At 50.6% G+C, this 20,657-nt stretch overlaps 1 protein-coding gene across 4 annotated transcripts in view; it reads right to left on the reverse strand.

Annotated features, from left to right (window-relative positions):
* Positions 1–2,272: 2,272 nt before the first annotated feature.
* ASAP1 (ArfGAP with SH3 domain, ankyrin repeat and PH domain 1) overlaps positions 2,273–20,657 on the reverse strand; it is a 349,074-nt gene continuing 330,689 nt past the window's right edge. For all 4 annotated transcript variants that reach the window (XM_070630982.1, XM_070630980.1, XM_070630981.1 and 1 more), the window contains 5 exons: positions 20,111–20,180; positions 17,605–17,663; positions 9,573–10,072; positions 7,588–7,710; positions 2,273–4,926 (listed from right to left, as the gene is read on the reverse strand). In XM_070630982.1, coding sequence (XP_070487083.1) covers positions 4,852–4,926; positions 7,588–7,710; positions 9,573–10,072; positions 17,605–17,663; positions 20,111–20,180 — 827 coding nt within the window. In that variant the 3' untranslated portion in view covers positions 2,273–4,851. The remainder of the gene's footprint in view (positions 4,927–7,587; positions 7,711–9,572; positions 10,073–17,604; positions 17,664–20,110; positions 20,181–20,657) is intronic.

The following is a 20,657-nucleotide window of genomic DNA, read 5'->3' on the forward strand; positions in this document are numbered from 1 at the left end:
CCAGGGAAGACTGGGGCAAGCCAGCTTTGACCCAGTTTCTGTTCAAAAAGGGCAGCCAAGGTCACAGTAGCAGCCAAGAGGCAGCACAGGATTGTGGCTGGGAGCCACATGGGCACAGGGTTCAAGTCCAGCCTCCGCCCTTCACGAGCCACCTGACTTCTGGCAAATTACATCTTAACCTTTGAGCCTGGCTCCTGAACTGTAAAATGGGGAAATTAAGAGCTCCGTGTCATAGTGCTGCTGAGATGAACGTGGTCCTGCTGATAAAGCACGTGGCCCCATGCCCTGACCACATGCGGCCCTTGAGGCAGGTGAGCTGTTGTTAGGGTCAGGGCCCTTGATTGCTCCAGGGGACCCTGCCTGTGTCTTCAGGGGACAGACACCACACTGTGCCAGTGAGCTCTTTGCCTTCACCCTCCGTGCAGGCCTTTAGTCTGAGCGCAGATCCCCTTCCTCTGCGAAGCTCCCCGCCGGGTGGGCCCCATAGTGATCACTGATTATTTGTCCCCCTCCCCAGCCTGTGAACTTCTCAGGGACAGAGTGTAGGGCTCGTCTGCGCAAACACAGGCCCGGCATGGTCTTGACACAAAGAGGATGTCTGTGGAATGCAGACGCGGCAGATGTCTAAGGTGACGTGGCTCAGCTGACCTCGCCTTCAGCCCAGGCTGCGGGCTGTAGAGACGGGTCTGTTCAGCCGGCCACTGTGGAGGCCACGCATCCTCAGCGGAGGCCCGCCTGCTAGAGATGTGACCCCCCAGCTCCGAACCACCTCCACACTGCAGATGCCGGGAAATAAGGTTTCCATTCGGGACGGCTGAGAACACACGGGGCGTGGGGGCGGGGGGGCTCGGCAAAGTAGAATAGGTGGAGTTATCCTAATCATCATCATCATCATCATCATCATCATCGTCGTCGTCGTCAAGCCCACCCACTCCTGCCACACCCCCACATCCTGGGAGTGGGAAGAATTAAAACAGGGAGGAGGCCACAAGGTCAGGGAAGAGGAGAAAGCAGGGCTGAGGAGGGACGAGAGGAAGCCTGTGCCAAGGCCACAAAGATTTGGGCGTGTGCTGCTGCCGATACTTACTGTGACCTTGAGCAGGTCACTTCAGCTCTGCAGTCAGGTTTCCTCATCTGAAGATGCACCTGAGGAGGATGTACTCCTCACAGAGGACCAAACACAGGTACAGGGTGTGGACCTATGGACCACTTGGCAGGCCATGCTGTGGTAGGCGTCCCACATATAAACTAGAGGAAGATGGGCACGGATGTTAGCCCAGGGCCAGTCTTCCTCAGCAAAAAGAGAAAGATTGGCAGCAGATGTTAGCTCAGCGCTAACCTTCCTCAAAAACAAAACCAAACCTATATATACAACCGAGTCAAACGTTATAACATTTTGCAATTAGATGGAAAGCTGGCTGCCCCTCTGCCCGAAATATCCAGATAATTATGCTAGCCTCTCCCAGATATATCTTGACAAAGTCGCTGGCTTCCACTCCCAAGCCGATTTCCTTTGGCAGCACAGGGTTTATCCTGTTTAGGTGTGTGAACAGACATTAAACTCTAGCCACTTTCAGGAAAGGAAACACAAGGAAAGCCGAGACCAACACTTGAGCATCTTCAATGCTGGCACCTCAGCTAGCTTTCCGTCACCGTGTTCCTCTGGCTAGAACTTCGAGACAGACACCGTGTTCCGTGTGGTAGAAATCTGATGGCCTCGGAGCCAGAACCACCGTCTAGACGCCTGACCTGGGGGTTTACCGGCCATGGCATCTCCTGCAGGGTAAGGACTCTTTCTGAACCTCAGTTTCAAGCTCTGTGAAGCCGAGAGGTGTGTGCTGGACAGTACTGGACCTGGTCTGCTCCATGCATGGCGGCACCAGCAGGAACAGCCACGTGCAAGGAGCGCACGCCCAACACCCGGTCTGCGCTGGGCACCGCCCAGGAGCGTTCGATGCATCCACAGGCGATCCTCACGACACGGAGGCACCCCCCCTCCCTCTTCCTCCTGCCCTGTCCACTTCAAGAGGAGCAGGAGCGGCTGCTGTGGAAGTGGGCGTGGGAATGGAGGGGGGCCCAAAACGCTGAGGTCCACGTTTTGTCAGCGGAGGGAAGCGACGCACGCACATTTTTACGCATCCAAAGCGGGATTTTCCATAGGAGGCGGAGCGACTTGTGTTAACCACACCCCCCAAACACAGCCAAGCGAAATCTTGATTTCCTCCAATCCAAACAGGAGCGGACAACTCACAAAACGGCCTGATGTCAGACGTTTGGGATCAACTGAGAATATGTTTATTTAAAAGCAATTTTAAATATTAAAAAAAGTAGAAATTAACACGTACAGTACTGAAAATCTGTCACATTACATACATGTGAAATGACAAGTGTGCTGATGACTGACTGTAACGTACGGATGGGGTTTGGAATTCCACTAGCGCTACTATGGGGTTCCCATACAACATGTTGAAGTTCTAGGCAATAAAAAAATAAATAGCGATTGCTGTTCAACAGTAAAATAAGACACACACTATTTGCAGAACATAACTTTCCCTTCTGGGGGAAAAAAGAACGAATTAGCTATTTTTTCCGTAAGGTTCCATACCTTCAAAATACTATATCATGTACAAAATTGCAGATAGTGGCTCACTGAGTTTAAGAACAATATCAGATTTAAATTCAACCGAGATCACCAAAGGCATTTCTATCTAGTTTTCCTATGTCCCACAGTAAGCTGGGTTAGAGAGAACTCAAATTCCTGATGGGAAACACAAAAAAAATCAGAAAAAAAAAAAAAAGTACTAAAAAATGGCTTTGTCTAAGTTGCTGCAAAAGGGGAAGAAGAGTAGACATGGACTCCGTGTAATTTTAAATATCTAGTTTCTCTGTTTTTTTTAAAAACCAGTTTGAGATCAGCTGAAAATAGTGTAGGCCACAAAAAATGAATAGTTCTTTAACACAAACGTGTAGATGAATGAACGGGGACATCAGTAACCTTGGTGGATTTCCCGTCCCTGACACCCGTGCAGCTCTGAAGATGAGGCTGCGAACACTGGCAGCCACACCCCAGCTCACCAGCTGGCTCCTGACGTTCTCGTTTTGCGTGGGATTCACATGTGCCATGACACTGAGGAAGCAACTGCTTAAGATCATTTTCCAATAACGGCTGATAAGACAGGCTGCAGGTTTGTCATGCAAGGTTTATGGATTAGGTGGCTATTCAAAGTTTTCCCAGTAATCACGTAAGCACAACTAAATTAATATTGCCCGAGCACTGGGCCTCTATTAGACAGGGCTTTTCCCACGGGTTTGGCTGGGAGCTGTGCTTCTGTGAAATGAACAAGCCTCACCCACTGCCAAGACGATCTGCTTAAAAATATTAAGTTTTCTGTGGTGTTGCCAACACAGCACTTTACACAAACGGGTGCCAGAACGACACAGGAGCCTTGGAATCAGAGAGCAGACCCACTGACTGCGGAGTGAAAGTGCTGTATTCTTGTCAAAAGGCAGACGGACGTATGAGACCGAAACACTCGTGACGTTCTAACGGTCTGATAAACGGCTGGGACGGAAAGCAAGCCGGGAGGGGAGACGCACTGCAGGGAGAGCTTTCACAGTGCGATGCGCAGCAGCGATCAGAGCCCTGGAGGGAAGGTATCTACCGAACGGAGCTGCAAGGAGCACGGGAAAAGAAAAGGTTGGTTTCAGCACCTGGATTCTACAGTGGGGACGTTGTGTGAAGGGCTGACTTTTAAATTTGTCATCTGCTTGAAGAATCTTTTAAAAGTTTAAATTTATCAAGAACAAAACTAAGAAAATAATTTAAAATGGACGCATTAGATGCTTTAACACATTTGGAAGATGTTAATTCATAAGATGATCTGTAAATTCACACTCTTGAGAAGGCCAAATGACTGACTAGAAACAAGTACTGTTGCAACCTTATAATTTCTGCTTTAATGGCAATCAAGTTTAAAAAATGTACAGTTCAACTTATCCATACTATTCCTTTATAAAAGGCAGATTTCAGGTAAGCTTCTAAATGCATGCATAATGTAGAGGCTAGTATTTTCTGGCAGTCCTTGGTTCCTGGAAGTTGAACTTCATCAGACGTGTTTTAAGCTTTTGTCAAAATAGTCATGAAGGATATGTTGTTTTTGCATAATGAGGTAATATCTCGGGGGTGGGTGCTCATCATCATAAGACAGTGTAATCCACTTGTCCTAACTTGCGTGAGGCTGCGGGCACTTTAAATGCCACCAAAGGTTTTGGGTCAGTGAAGGTTTTGCTGGAGGAGTAACACTTACGTTTAACTGAGCACTTTCTGTAATAAATACCCAAGTAGGTTTTGTAGCTGTAAACCGTGTACACAGGTAACTACAGGCTGGTCTGTCACGGACGAAAAGTTTCACCTGGAAAACAGAACCCACCTCTTCGCTAATGTTGCATTTTCAGTAACACAATCGAGAATACTGTACTGTTAGACACAGAGTCAGCTCTATGCCCTTCACCGGTTGCTGGAGACCACTTCTATTTGCAAAGCCAGCAGTTCCTATATTCCTGTTTCTGTGTGTTTGCTTGGAAAACAGCATAGAGAGAGATGTAAGTGCTAAACGCCAAGGATGGCTTTGGCAAACCAGTAAGGCGCGCCGGGTCCCCAGGCTACCCTAATACTGGCGAAGGCAGAAGACCACAGGATATTTACAACACACGCCATGTTCCCCTCCTGAGGCGGCCTTTCCGGGGGTTGCTCGCTCTGTAACGGCAGCTATATACACGTTGTGCACAGGATCACGTGGAGGCAGCAGTCTTGCATGAAGGATGTGGACAGTCGTAAGGTTCTGCTTTTTGCTAGTCGGACAGGATGTGAACAAAGGACACTGGGAAGACCCCCTTCCTTTCAGGCTGCCCTTCGATATGCCCAATCTGCGGGGAGAAGAGAGAGTCGTCAGGCCGGGGCAGCCGCAGCTCCCTGGGACCAGTCCCGCGGGGAAGAGCGTGCCTGGAGTTTGCCCACAGACCTGGGGGAATGCAGGCTTCCCCTCCTTTCCCCTTTGGTGAGCTACGGAGAGCCGCTGACAATGAACTACAGAACAAAACAGCCGCGACAGAACGTACAACAGACAGTATGCTGACATGGATCTCATGCGGTGGCCACTCCTGCGACCAACTTTTACACACGGAGGGACAGAGGCCCAGCGAGGTGGGGTGACCTGCCCACAGTCCCCCCAGGCTGCAGACCCCAGAGTCCATGCCCTTCACCAGGAGTCTGCTGCCTCTCCTCCTGGGTGACCTCAGACAAATCCTGCTAAGCCTCATCTATAAATGGGGCTAAAACATCCCTTCTCCTCAGGCTTGTTGTGCGATTCCATCAATCATCCATGTGGAAGGGGTTGCTGTGTGCTAAGAACGTGCTTTCTGGTTGCTGGAGGGAGAGGATATTGTGAAAGTCTGAGACTGATGGTGGCCTATGGCAATTTTACTGTGTGCTGCCTGAGCCTGTAAGCCATGGTTACCTGCAAAAGGTTCCTACTTATCTCAGTTCCATGAGTATTAACTGTATGAAAGAGAAGCCTATCCTAAGCCTTCCGTAGCAAGAATGAGAAGAAGTGCACATTGCTTTCAAACGACAAATACAGAGAGCAGGAGGCTCGAAGAGCCAGGCCAGCTTTCATGTGCCTCCATGAAGAACCTGCCAGGTGGAGGGGGCCGGAGCAAGAGCCCTGCGGCCAGCCCAGGGCTCATTCCTTTATTTACAGGGCTGCGCCCTGGGGCGGTCACAGGGGCCACAGTGCATAGTTTTATCCTGAGAGCAAAATTAATGGTAAGCCCTGACCTACCCACCTCATGGGGTCTTGGGTGGCATGATGCACATGAGAGGGCTTTACAAATTATAAGTCACTGGTGGGATGGGCAGCATTGTTTTTGTCTGGTTTGGCAGATGTGCTGATGGCACACAGAATTTCTGCTGAGAATGATGCTAGAGACACCAATGAAAACCTTCCATTTCTTCTCTCAGGAGCCTCTGCTGTAGTCCCAGTTTCTTAGCAAAGAATGTGATCACTGTCTGCTCATAGTAATGTTAACATATCACAAAGTGAGTTCTCAGACATCCTTGTCAGGTAAGGTCACTCATGTCCCATTTTCCAGAGGAGGAAACTGAGGCCTACAGAAGGGACATGCTTATCCAAGGTCACAGAGCGAATAAGTGATTCAGAGACCATCTCCTTGTCATCATTCTAGGTTGGCTCTCCAAAAGGCTCCATGCCAGGAGCAGGTCCACCTCTAACAGAGCAGCTGGACGTGCCAGCTGGGCCACCCCCGCTCGTTCCTGCCTGAGAGAGAGAAAGACAGGCCTCACCACTTCAGACTCCTGACACTCTGGGCCAGGTCACTCTTTGTTCTCCCGAGCACTGTAGGGAGTACAGTGTTTAGCGTACCCCTGGCTTCTGCCCACTGGATGCCTGGGGCACCCACCCTTCCCAGGTCCTGACAATCAAAATGTCTCTGATATTGCCAAATATCCCTGGAGGGCAAAACTGCCCTGTTGAGAACAGCTGATTCAGTTTAAGCAAAACCCCTACAGCTGTGATCAAGGATCCGCAGTCACTGCCCAGGCCCAAAGGAAGAAAAGTCAAAGGTGTGCACGCATGTGCCTGTGTACACGTGTGTGTGTGTGTGTGTGTCTGCACACACACGTGTTTCCGGGCATTAGCAGGCTCTGCTGGGTCCACCGTGAACCACAGGTCCCTTTCTCAGCAGACAGAACTGGGTCCTTCTGGGCAGGAGGGGCTCAGGCTGCCAAGGAAGCAGAACTTCCACACCGGTGTTGGGACACAGTCAACTAGGAAACTCCTAAGAGGCCGCCACCCCCTGGAGGCTTACTCCTCAGGCAGCCTCCCCAGCGATGGACGTGTCGGGCCACAGAGAGCCTGGGCATTTCCACGGGCCCCAGATCTCCAAACGACCACTGTGTGAGCACAGTGATGCCGTCCCTTCCTGACACCTGGGAGGCAGGTTTTCACGTAAAAGGAGTTTTCGTAGATATTCTTGTATAATCTCCTGAAACCACATGAGAAAGGTATCATGCCCCACTGCACACAGAGAAGTGCAGGCTGGACTGAGGGTTGAGCATGAGGACGGCGGAGTGGTCAACAGCCGGGCCTGAGCAGAACTAGGGCCCTGCCTCGTGGCCAGGACAGCGTGCAAGGAATGCAAAGCACACAGGCGCCTGACTCCCAGATGCTTCGGAACCTGGACCGCCTGCCTCCCAGCTGTGTGCTACAGGCAACATGTTTAACCTCCCTGAGCACTGGTTTTGCAGCTGAAAAATCAGAAAACAGTGACAGCTCGCAGGCTGCTGTGTGATAACAAGGGTATAGCACATGTGATCTCAGTTCTCCTGACCCGTCTCAAAGCTCCACGGCTGTTTCACCAGCACATAATAGTAACAGAAAAGACATCCAGTGAAAACGGCTGCGGGGTAAGTGACTGGGCGGTGGGGCCCTGGGGCGCCCCCTTACTCACGGCAGGGAGCCCGCCCGACATGCTGAGCCAACGGGTGACAGGGACAGTCCTCGCACGTACCCACCACTCCTGGTCCTCCTCCCCTGTGACGACGATCACCTCTCCCTCGTTGAAGGTGAGCTCATCGTCATTGTCGGCCTGGCAGTCGTAAATGGTCTTCACTCGCCTCACCTTATTCTTCCCCTTTAGGAAAGAGACTGGGTGTTAGCTGACAGGACAGACAGAAGGGAAGAAGGACACACTGACCTCGGGCAAGTGACTGAACCCTGTGCAGCCTCCATTTCTTGACTCTGAAAGGGGGGAAGCACGTCTGCCAGGTGCCCTGTGTGCCGTGTGCTGTTAAGACACCACAGCCCCTCGCTCCTCCCCGAGCATCAGGGCACAGCCGGAAATGGCAGGCGGCCGTCACCCAGTATTTTCATTGGAAAGCAGACAACATGGGAAGGGATCAAAATCCCGCTTCGCCAAAACCACGCAGCTCTCTGCGCTCCCCACCCCTGATGGCACTCGCAGAGATGACAGCAGAGTCTAAAAATGGTTTGGGAAACATGATGTAAAGCAGAATGTGCAGCTTCTGCACACCGAATGCGCAGCGTAAACAGATTTCAGTCCCCTCGTGCAAAGCCCCGCGTCAGCACACGCTGGTTAAACAGGGCAGGAGCAGCAGGGGTGGGGACCATTCCAGGCAGTTCCCCAAAAAGTTGTAACTTTTGACTCATTTTGCCTTAGGCTTTTATTTGCTGGACTTCCAGTTCTTTGCAAACGGGAAGACGGAAATAGAGAAATCATCTTCTAAAGGATGTTTCTGGCGCCCAGCTCATTACATAATTAGCAATAAAAAAGCAAGCTACATCTCTGAAGGTTTTGGGTCGGTGACTTCCTCTCTGTCCCCTGGTTCTCCCTCAGTCACCCTGAGGACCCGGTGCCTTTCTGCAGCTCCCTTCCCAGGGCTGTGCTGGGGGGTCTGGGAAGCTGGTAGAACCGTGGCAGAGCTGATCTCATCTTCCCAACTCTGACTCTCTGAGCAACCGAGAAGGCCCTATGCAATCGTGTATAACAGGGGGGATTAAATGAGATCGTGGAACAACTGTCAAGCACGCAGCACGAACTGGAATTTTGCACACATCAAGGCCATCAGCAGTCCCTGGGGTAATGGGAGACTGCCGTCGCGAAGAGCAACAGCATCTACCGCACTGACCATGTGGTCTCCGACCTGCGGCAGGATGGGTTTTCTTTTACTTTTCCTTTAGTACTGAAGTGACACGCTATTATTGCCACATCGTTTTTATAATAAAATGTGAGTGGGGGCAGAGCTGTCACTTCAGTGGGAGGCCTTTCAGTCCCCCCATTAACTGCTCCTCAACCGAGGGTGCTAGTGCCCCGTGGGCAGGACAAACAGCACACGTGGATCCCCCTGGAGCATCATTTTTCCAAAAAATGATTTTTTGGCAAGAAAGCATTTTTATACTAAAATAAAATTTGTATATTATGGAGTAGCAAGCATTTCAATGGAAACGATGGAATGTGAGACTTCAAGCAAATTATGTGTTTGTGCAAGTCTCTCTGAGCTTTGCTCCGATCCCTCCAGGAAGATGCAGTGAGCAGCACTGAGGCTGAAGATCCTCGCAACCCTGAGAGGGCGACTGCTCTCTCACCAGGCGAGAAAGGAGCAGTGTCATCCTCAAGGTCCCCAGATCAGAGGGCCCGCTGCTGAGCGCTAGCTCATCTGTCACTGTGCTTGTCGCCCATGTGCTCAGTGACTGTATCAGCTCCTTTTTGTATAGGAGGAAACTGAGGCTTGGAGAAGGTAGGGAACGGGCCAAGTCCCACACCTATGGGAGGCCCTGACGGCGGAGCCTGCAGCCCGGCTGCCGGAGCCCAGGGCCTGCGTTTGTAACCACAGGCCCCGCTCCTCCGCAGTGCTGACCGGAGCCATCTGGGTGAGCGCGCTCCACTCCGTCTGCACAAGCCAGAGCACACACCCTCCCGCCGGGTGTCAGAGGGCAGCAGGGGGCCTGCGAGGGCCTGCCCCCGTGCCCACCCACCGTGTTGATCTTCCTGGGTAGCGGGACGGGCGTCTCCGGCAGAGTGGGCGTGAGGTCGTTGGAGTCTTCAGAGGCTTGCTTTTGGAGGGCGTCTCGGGACTGCACGTTTGGGGAGAGATCCACTGGGTGTGGCTTCTGGGGCACCTCTGAGGGCTGCAGGGCCTTGGGGGAGACCTCTCCGGCCTGGGACTTGGCCAGCAGGTCTCCCAGCTGCGGTTTCGGAGGCAGGTCCTTCATCTGAGGCTTGGGAGGTAAGTCTGAGAGCTGGGGTTTGGGTGGCAGGTCGCCCAGCTGTGGCTTGGGGGGCAGTTCTCCTGGCTTAGGCGGCAAATCTCCAACTGGGGGCTTGGGAGCCAGTTCTGTGGGCTTTGGGGGCAGGTCTCCAGGCGGCGGCTTCTGTGGTAACTCTGCCAACTGTGACGATTTCTGAAAGATTTCGGGCGGGACACTGGCTTTGTCAAGAGAGAGATGATGGCTGGTTTCTGTTTTTCTTAGTGCCACTGTGCGGAGCAAACACAAAGAGGGAGGTCACTGGAAGGGAACATGGGGCGGGCCGTGCTGCTCTCCTCCTCTGTGTCCCCTTGAAGAGAACCGACCGGAGGGAGCGTCCGGGACGCAAGAGCTCAGGGGCCAGGCCCAGGCGCAGGCGGTCTGGTTTTAAACATGATTTTATGCCTCAGTTACGTAAGAACAGGATGTCCCAACTAATGCAGAACTGGGGGAAAAAACACAACTATAAACACAATACAGACTACAGAAAATTGGAAAGCACTGTATAGAGTTAAAAGGCTTCCACAGGCCTAGCACCTAAACGTAGCCATTTTAACTGTTCTGATGTATTTCCTTCTGGACTTTTCTACACATTTTCCATAGATAAAACTTTTACCTGCTTTTATTCATACACTGCTTTAGCAAGAGTATTTGCCATGTTAATAAAAATTCTTTACTAGCAGGATATAATTTTTCATGTTGCATTCTACAACTATATCATCATTTATTACTAATTCCCATATTTTACCTGATTCATGCACTAGATGACACACGGGGTGACAGATGTCCCCTCACCACCCCTCTCAGGTAACCTGTTACATTTTGGTGACACACAAACAGGTGCTTATGAATGAATATATCTTTTAAAAACTATAAATGGGATTACAATACAGATATTGTCTGCAACTCTGCTTTTTTCCCCACTTATGTTTGGGTGTATTCCTAAGTCAGATTCTCCTTAGTTTCTTCAGTGGCTGCTTAGTATCCACAGCTTGGGCATTCCACAGTTTGTTGAGCTATTCCCACAGTTTGTTGAGCTCTCTGCACAGCTCTATCCAAGAGAACTTAGGACATGAAGGACACATCTCCAAGTCCAGCCCTACCACTTACTGTGTGACCTTGGACAAATTACACAACCTCTCTGTGCCTCACCTTCCTGATCTCTAAACCAGCAGTTAACATGTGTAAAGAACTGCCAACAGCACCTGGCAGGCTCTAACTATTATATAAGAGTATTCTTATCATTACTGTTAGACCAGCTTCCTCGAGGCCAGGATTCACGTTGTTGCTCATTCTCATAACTCTGGCTCTTGGCACCGGGGCCAAGCACATAGTATGCGCTCGGTGAGGAAAGAGCTGACTAAGGCACACTTGGGTGAGTCAAACTAAAAATACAACATAGTTAGAAAGATATTCTTAAACTTTATTTTTAAAGAAAGAAAGACAAGATAAACCCCGGGGTTATAAAGGGTCACATGCTGTACTGCAGCTGTTTCTGCTCCTGGCCTGCCCAGCCACAGCCCTTCCTAAGGAAATCAAATTCAAGGGTACCCTGCTTGGACCGGCCCTTGAGCTTCAGCAGATGTGGCTCGGCTCAGAGACTTAAAGCAGGCTCATCAGATGCCTCTGCTGGACGTTAAAAACTGGCAAATAGAAGTCTGAGGCAGTGGGGAAGGGGAAAAGCTGGGGATTCCCTGAGGTGGTGGAGCCAGAAGGCCTTGCTGTGGGCTGCACTTACAGGGGAACAGAAACTGTTTAAGTGTGGGGCAGCCAAAGCCCTCATGCAAGTCCAATTCTAGGAACTTACCCTAAAAAAGGATCAAAGCCAGGCACCGAGATGTCTGTGCTGGTGTCAGTACAGCACTGTGTACAGAGAAAAAACTCCAGGCTGTGTGAACGTGGAACAGCAGGGAGTGCTTAACACGTGATGGCACCAGATAATGGAACACTATGCAGCCAGTAAAAGTGATCCTGTGGTGTAACTTCTGGCATAAAAAACGTTTCTGGATTTATTATGGAACAAAAGTCAGCTTAACTAAAAACTTAAACATACAACAAAAAAAAGCATAGAAAATGTTTAAAAGGATATACCCAATTGTTTATCTTACATGCTAAGACTTCAGGTGGTTTGTATTTTCTTCTTTTTGCTTATCTGTATTTTTCAAATCTTCTAGAAGGACTATATATTACTTTTATAATAAGAAAAGACAAAACAAAAAGAGAGTCTCTCCTTTAGGGGAGCTTGCCCAACCTTCGGCTATTTTATTTCCAAACTGGTCTTGTTTTTTCCCCCTCTCTAATCAAAAGTCCTCTCTGAACTGCATTCTGAAAGTCGGAAGCAAACCTTGTCCCAAAACTGGACTACACAGGGCCCACTGCTACAGCGAGGCACATTAAAATCATTTAAGGAATGAGAATTCCAACTCGTATTCAGTGCTGGGAGGTTATGGTGCAGCTGGTTCGTGCAGGCGGACGGGGCAGAAAGCAACAGAAGCACCTGGCACTGAGGACGGCCCACTGAAAGGCCTCACCCTGGCTTGTGACCATCCCGTTCCTGGGAACCGATCCTAAGAACGTCACTGAGGAGGAGGAGGCAGAACCCTGCAAACTTCCAGCCCCCATCTCCAACGAAAGGGGGTGCGAGTAAAGGACGGCACCCTGCCTGATGGAAGAGCACGCAGCCTGACGACACCAGGAAGAGCTCGTGGACACACGCAGAATGCTGACGCCGAAACACAGAGTGGAAAGAACCAGTGTGCACAACTGTGCTTTCACTGTGCTGACAACTACAAAGAACGTGTGCTCTTGGAGGAATCAGGGAGTCGTAACAGTGGCAAAATTAGGAGTAATTTTGTTCATTAAAAAAATCCCTTCAAGTTTCTATAATACTGCTTTTTACCAAAACCCACATTTAAAAAATGGCTCTCCTATTGCAGCCTGTCTCCAGCTGACAAGGCTTTAATTAAGCCTTTTAAAAGGTGCCCAAAGGACTTTAAAAAATGGGTGATGTTTGGGAGGGAAAAAGAGCAAAACGTGGCCAGGACGCAGCTCACATGAACGTGCCAGCTGGTGGAGGACGCTCAAGGGGGCGGGAGGGATGAGAAGCCACACCCCCGTCCCTCTCAACATCACAGGCGCCCTCTGCCTCCAGCTGAGGAGGCCAGAAATGTCCCTGTGGACCCCCTAGGAAAGAACGCCGGTGCTTAGATGGCAGCCACAGACCAAAGAGGGTTTTGGTGTCAGGTGAGGGAGCTCCCTGGTTCTTGGGCTGGCTGCAGCCTGACCTCTGCACACGCCCCCTGGCTTGCCTCCTGCATCTCTGTGATCGTCCAGTCACCTGCCTGTATTGGTGGCCACGTGGATTGAGCGCTGGGGGGGCAGAGGCCTCTCCGCTGCTTCACCCCAGCACCCAGTGCACCCAGGAACAGAGCAGGGCCCATCAATCCCGGTGGACTCAAGTACTTTAGACAGAAGTACCGTGCACCGGCTTCAGGAGGAAGAGACCTACGCACGCGTCCCAGCTTAACTGCTCTTCTGCCAAAGAACTGTGTAGGCCGGAGCAAGCTCAGCCCGCTGAGACTTCTCACACAAAAACTGCGGACGACATCAGTTCCTTCTCACGGGGGCTGACGGGAGTACAGGAGACAAAGAGATGCGAGTGCCTGACTCATAGCAGGTGCTCAACAGATGCCAGTTCCCCGGTAAGTTGCACGTGAGAGAAACAGATGGGGACAGAGGGCTGTCTGGCCATTAGAGCCTTTTCTAATCCCAAATCAAAGCCAGCATTACCACCGCTGTCACCAGGCAACACAGTGCAGGGCATGCAACATCTCCCCTGCAGGCACCTTGGACCTGTCTAATAGCAGCTGAGTATGCAGCGTGCAGGCAGAGGGAACAGCAAATGCAAAGGCCCTAAGGCAGGAACGTGTTTGGGGTGTTCCAAGAGCAGCAAGGAGACCAGTGTGGGGAGGGAGAAATACACAAGGAGGCGAGGAGCCAGGGCCCAGATCACAGAGATGGCAGGCCTCTGTCACGGGAGGCCCTGTGCACCGCTGTAAGGACTGTGCTTCTATTCTGGGTGAGACAGGGAACCACTGGATGACGGGGCAGGCGTGACCTGACTTAGTGTGGATCACCTTGGTCATTCTGTTGAGAACAGCCCACAGGGCTAGAGGGAAGCAGGCAGACCAGACAGGGGGTGGCCATGGTCGAGGCAAGAGATGACGTCCCTTGGACCACAGTGAGAGTGGGGGCCATGCTGAGGAGGGACCAGGATTTGGATAAACAGTGTGGGTAGAGCAGCAGCATCTGGAAACATTGGATCTGGGCTGTGTGAGGAAGACAGGCGTGAAGCCTGTCTCTTAGGTTTTAAGGCCTGGACCCCGGGAAGGAAAGCACTGCCTGCAACAGAAGAGGACACTGCTGGTGGGGCACGAGCGAAGGGGAGTCAGGAGTCTCTTCAAACTGTCACATTGAGAACCCATCAGACATGGGAGTAGAGACACTGAACAGGCTGGTGCGAGCAGCCTAGGAGGGCACTGGGGCTGGTTGTGTAATGAGCAGGTGTCAGGTGGTTCTAGAGTTCTGAGACTGTGTGGGTCACCGAGGGAGTGGTAGTAAATTCAGAGAAGTATTCATGACCAGGCCTGTGGCAGGCCAACCTCTGGAGGGGGAGATGGCGGGGAAGCAGCCCGGGAGGCCGGGCAGGAGCGGTCACTGCACCGGAAGGACCAGGGTGGCATCCACGAGCCAAGCGCGGAGTCTGAATGAGGGGAGAACAGAGCTGCAGACGGCTGAGCAGGATGAGGGCTGAGACCTGGCCACTGGCCAGTGGCCTCATGGGCTGGTTTTAACAGAGGAGGGAGGAAGGGATCCTGCAAACTTCCCAGAGAGGGCCAACTGGACGGGACGCACCTCCTGCCAGAAGAACACAGCACTGCCCAGGAAGGCGTCTTGCCAAAACCTGCACCTGTACCTGATCGCGCCTCTAGATTCAGCTCCCAACTGACCGGAAACAGAGGACAGAGGAACGTGTAAAATGACCACATGGGGACGTGGTCAACAAAATCCACACTGAAAGACTCTACAGGACACATAACCCCATTCCTTCAACAAATAAATTACTACGAAAGAAGAGAATGCAGGGACACCTTTAGTCTAAGAAACCTGAGACAAATCCATCAACTGGAAAGTGTGGACCTTATTTCATTCGATCCTGATTTAAACAATCGATTTGTAAAAAAAAAAAAAAAAAGACATTTATGAGACAACTGAAAATGTGAACTCTGGATATGTGAAGATACGACATTTTTTGATTTTTCTTTTTTTGTAAGGAAGACTGGCCCTGAGCTAATACCTGTTGCCAGTCTTCCTCTTTCTGCTTGAGGAAGATTGTCACTGAGCTAACATCGGTGCCCACCTTCCTCTGTTTTGCATGTGGGACACCTGCACAGCACAGCTTGATGGGTGGTGTAGGTCTGTGCCTGGGATCCCAACTTGTGAACCTGGGCCACTGAAGCAGAGCGGGCGAACCTAACCACTACACCACCAGGCGGGCACCCATTTTTTTATTTTTTGGATGTAATAATGGTATTGTATGTGTATGAAATGGTATGATGTCTAAGATTTGCTATAGAATTCTTGAGGATGGGGTTGGGGAAATAGATGAAACAAGATCAAGTATAAACTAATAAGTGTTGGAGATGGGAGATAAGTATCTAGGTGGGGTGGGGGACGCTGCATCATATTATTCTGTTTTTTAAAACATCTTTGTATTTTTGTACAAACGTCTTGTTTTATAAACATTTATTACGGGAAATTTCAAAAATAATGAAAAAACCCACAAAGAGAACGAATGGGAGCAATGCAGTGACGGGGTGGCTGGAGGAGCTGGGTCAAGGTGAGAGCGTGAACAGCACGTTCATATTCTGATGGAATGGTTCAGAGAACACGGACGCAAAGGAGCAACACGTGCTGGAGCAAGGTCCTGAGCTGGGGAGGGGACAGGGTCCAGTGCAGGAGGACAGGGTCTTCCCCAGGACACGGCCTGCCGCCTGCCGGGTGCAGGGGCGCTGGGGCATGCGGTGGTGGTAGGGGGTGGGCTTATGTCCTGGTTCACTGAGAAAATAGAAGCAAAGTCACTTTGAGGAGGAAAGAGAAGGCGTGAAGGAGCGGGCTAGGAGATGGCGAGCAGAGGGATCGAGGAAGCGGGGAGGGTGGCCGTGCAGCACCAGAGGACGGCTTGAGGCCGTGGACACGAAGCAGAGCAGAACCACCACCCCACCTGTGCTTCTGCAGCCACAGCGAGCTGTGCGCAGTCAGAGCCAGGGCCAGGCGGTTGAGGAGAACGCAGCCGGCAGGGGTGCGAAGAGCCGAGGGAGAACGGCGGGAGTGACGCTGGCTCAGGAGGAAGGAGGCAGGAAAGCAGTGTGGGACTGTGAGAGGGGGCAGCAGCCACGGTCCATCCCAGCGAGGACTAACTCATGTTGGGGTTTGAGGAAGCTGGACAGGCAGGTGGAAGGGAGTCAGGGGCAGTGCGGGATCAACGGGTGAACAACACGGGGGAATCTGGGGCAGATTTTAGATACGTGAGAATAGTGCCTGGGAAACTTGTCTCTAACTTGTATGGCATCAGGACAGCCCTTTGGGAGTAGTTAAAAGAAAAAAACTCCAACGACTGTAGACAAAGACTCAGTAAACGCAGGGGAAGCCTTTCTTTGTGTTCCACGGAGAATCAATCAGCGGCCGTCTGGGACTCCCTCCCTTCATCTTGCTACACAGGAGCCTCGCCTGATCAGTTGATGCTCCTGCAAATATGCCCCTCTGTTGAGTATCTTTGGAAGCAGTGACTTCCAGCTTCCACCACTAACCCCTAGCTTGACTTCTATGCAAACCAGGCAGCAGAGCACTGTGCTGGGGTCAAAGTCTCGCCACCAGCACTGAAACCCACAGAGCGGCCACTGGGCTCCTCTGAGCCTCCATCTGTACCTAATGTGGGCCCTGCTGGCCTCGTGGGCCCAAGTGAGGATGGACGGAATGAACCAAACGCCTCTGCGGGTGCTCGGCATCTCTAAGTAGAGCACTGCAACACAGGAAAGCGGGCACTCTCGCTTTTGCTGTGGTGAGAAGGTGGACACTTTGGTCTCACAAACGAAAAGCTCCATCAGGATTAAACAAGATTCGCTCAAAGAGCTGTGTGTCCTTGCTTGGCAAAGAAGCCACATGTACACACACTGCCTTCCTGTACCTCGCCGAGCACGAGTACCACTACTTTCATGATGGATGCCGTCCCGGGAAAGGAGGTCTGTGCCACCCGGTAGCTAGGGCCTTTCTGAAGCAGGATCTCCTTTCGTCCTTAAAACCTCATGCAGTTTGTGTTCTCGCCCCATTTACAGGCGAGGAAACTGAGGCTTACTGAAGCCTCTGAGGCCCCTGCCCAGGCCACAGAGCTAGTGAGTGGCAGAGCTGGCCCTGGTTCCCAGTCTCTCTGATGGGACGAGAAGGAATGGTACCTGGAGATGATAATGATGTATCTTCTGAAAAAGTATGGTGTTTGCTCAGGAAAAGTATGCTGTTTTGCTAATCACAGAATTAAAGTTTATAAAAACCTTTCTTCATTGAACAGGTGTTTTTAGGGCATCTACTACATGCCAGGTGCTGCTCTAGGATCTGGGACAGAGCAATGAACAAGAGAGACCCCTGTCCCCTTGGAGGGTATGGTGACATTCTAATTACGTGTGAAGACGAAGAAGAGAAATCTTACCTTTCTGAGGTAGTTTAGGAAGAACTCTTGGGCCAAGGGCAGTCTTTGCAGAACCGGTGCTAATTAATAAATAAGAATCATTTAGGATCTAAAAGGGCTATAATATCAGTAGTGATACATTATTCAAGGAAATCACAGGAGTTTTCAGAATCATCAAAAAACCCTTTCAAAATTTCTTTAATGAAGATTATAGTCTATTTTCCATAATTCAAATTTGCCTGGCTGGGGAGGATCAGGAAAAGGCGAAAACACCCCAACCGCCTGAATAAAGCCTAACTCCTTCTCCCATCGACATCTCTTCCCAGAGGTAAGGATGTTTATGGAAGTGCCTGGCACACTGCAGCCCGTGACCCCAGCCTATTATACAGAAGTCACTCCATCCCACGTGATCCCACACGTAACTCTCATCACCCCATTTGCAGATGAGGAAACCAGAGTGTGTGGAACTGCAGTGACCGGCAGAAGGTCTGGAAACTGAGACTCAGCTCTGTCTGACTCCAGAGCCCTTCCATCATCCACTGCACCAGGGCGGACAGCTCGGTTCTCAGACCTCAGACTTCCCCTCTTTTTGGAGGACGTGTAAATGAGCAGGAAAATGCCCACGCCCCTGGAACAGAAGCCGGCCCCACGTTGTCTGAGTAATCAGATGTTCACCTCCACACCCCTGCCACCGCTGAAATGGCAGTGCTGCAAGTGGCATCGAGTAGGTGCAACCTGCCATCTTCCTTTAACAAGAGGCTGTAATGAGTCTCAGGGGACCCCAAGAGCACTGCAGACCCCAAAAAGCAGTGCCAGCCAAGGGCCTGAGTCCTATCTGCAAAGAGCCCCTTTCACTATCTCATTTCTCCTTTTCTTTCCTCTCATGTGCTAAGAATTGGGGTTTTTCTTCTTTTTTATCCTAATTGCATTTAAAAGAACAGGATAAGCCAAACCAACTAATAAAAATAGAGTCAAAGAAAGGAGATGGAGTGCACGTGTCGTCTTCTCTCCTGGACGCATATCACCCCGGGTCTTAACTGCTCTTTCCTCGGCTCACGTGAAATCCCACTGCCCTGGGGCTACTGGAGGAGAACACTGTTGAGACAGAACCACTGCTGAACCAGCAACAGTAAACATGCGAGGGTTTTGCTGCGAACATTTTTGGAGTGAGTTTTTCTCATGGCCTGCCTCAGCACCTTCTCAGGGGAGCACACTCGCCAATGACTGATGTGAACATGACGGTCATTCCTGACCAAGTCACCGAGGTCAAGCTGAGAGGTTCAGAAAGGCCCGACACAGATGGCCCTGGGTGGACAACGCATCTGTGTAGACAAGGGCTTCTTCCTATGCAAACGACCATGAGGCCACTGCTGGCTGGTGGTGCTGTGTGCATGTGTGTGCGTGCATGTGCACGCGTGAGTTGGGGGGCTTGATTCCATTTAAAAACATTTTGTGGGCACTTTCCCTGTGTTAGACATTCTCCCCCTCTGGAAGAAGCCCACCGGCACTGCAGTTTTCGAGTCCCTGGGAGCAGGGTGGAAGGAGGAGGACTGAGTTAGAATGACGAGCAGGGCCTGTGGGAGGGGGACTACGGTACGTGGGGTCTGGAGGACAGCCAGGTTTGAGTTTAGTCTGCCATCTGCCCCCACTTAACTTCTTGGGGCTCAGGGTTCTCATCTATAAAACAGGATAACAGCAATGGGGCCTACCTCACAGGACTGTAGACTAAATAAGATAGTGGCATTAAAAGAAATGAAGATTTTCGTTTCTTATCTTTGATAAACTCTGGAAAGCAACCCACACAGGCCAGACTTTTTCTCCCTGAGGTTTTCGGTCTGGATGTGGCTTTCCGTGTCCTCATGTCAGACTGCGCCTCGAGAGAAAACTGTTTTTGTTGGGATGGGACAAATGCTGCCCACAGAAGATCTTCCAAAGTATCCCCTTTCAGTGAAAGGAGAGAAGAAGGCATGGCCACTTCTAGCCTAGCCTAAAAAAAAATCTCACAAATAGGGAACTTGGAAAGTCTCTTTTTTTTTTCATTCTTCTCCCCAAGGCCCCCAGTACATAGTTGTATATTCCAGTTGTGAGTGACTCTGGTTGTGCCAAAGAGTCATATTTTTATGTTTGAAAATCAGATTTCCCTGAGGAGTATCTTTTCATTCTTAAGTTTGCAAAAGTAGTCAAGAGGGAAAGTAATGAAAAGAAGTTACTTCCTTAAAAACTTTAAAATACAAACTCATTCTGATAGGCTCTGTGATCACTGGGGGAGCGAAGTCCGTTCCCACCTGGAATCCGGATGGAGAAGAGCTGTGCTACTCAAAATCCTGGTCTGCAGACCCGTGCCAGGCAGGAACTCTTTATCATGGCTCAGCAACAAGGTGTGTATGCAAATTAGGGGCGAATATCTAGTTTCTCATCAAAATCAGCACCAGCTGGCAGACCATACTTTGAGTAGATTGCTGCTAAAAACCATTTCTATAATTCTGTCCGTTGCAACTCTAAGTCCCCTAGGAGAGAGCCGGCTTACCTGGACTGCTGAGACAGCCCCTCAAACTTGTTCGTGGTCTTACTTGAAGATGATGGACCCACATCGTTACCTATGAGGAAAATCAAATGTGAAAAGTTGCGTCTTCAGACAGGGAGATGTAATGTAATATGGGGATAAAGACAGGTACCCCTCAGGTTCCAGAAGGGAATTTAAAAGACTCAAGGCAGGAAAGTATGCATTTCTGACATTAAAATAAAACCATGCACCAGTTTGGGCTTTGATGCTGTTTTCACTACTATTAAAGGAGTATATCAAGGAGACGAGCAGCCTGCTCCGCAGCAAGGCCTCTAAGATCACAGGGCCTTGGGGAAGTCCCATTGGCGCGGGATCTAGTCCTTGGCTAGGGGCAGGGAAAAAAGAGTAAAACTTCTAAGTTCAAAAAAAACACAAAACACCAAACTTCAAGCTCACTCAGCGGTTCCCACGCCAGGAGACTAGCCCCTGGGAACCAGACTTGGAAGAAACAACCTACAAGTTGTGTGTGTGTGTGGACACTATCAGCAGGGTGGTGATAACTGGCCATCTG

This window comes from Equus przewalskii, chromosome 8 (genome assembly GCF_037783145.1).
Source record: "Equus przewalskii isolate Varuska chromosome 8, EquPr2, whole genome shotgun sequence".
In the NCBI taxonomy this organism is placed as follows: Eukaryota; Metazoa; Chordata; class Mammalia; order Perissodactyla; family Equidae; genus Equus; species Equus przewalskii.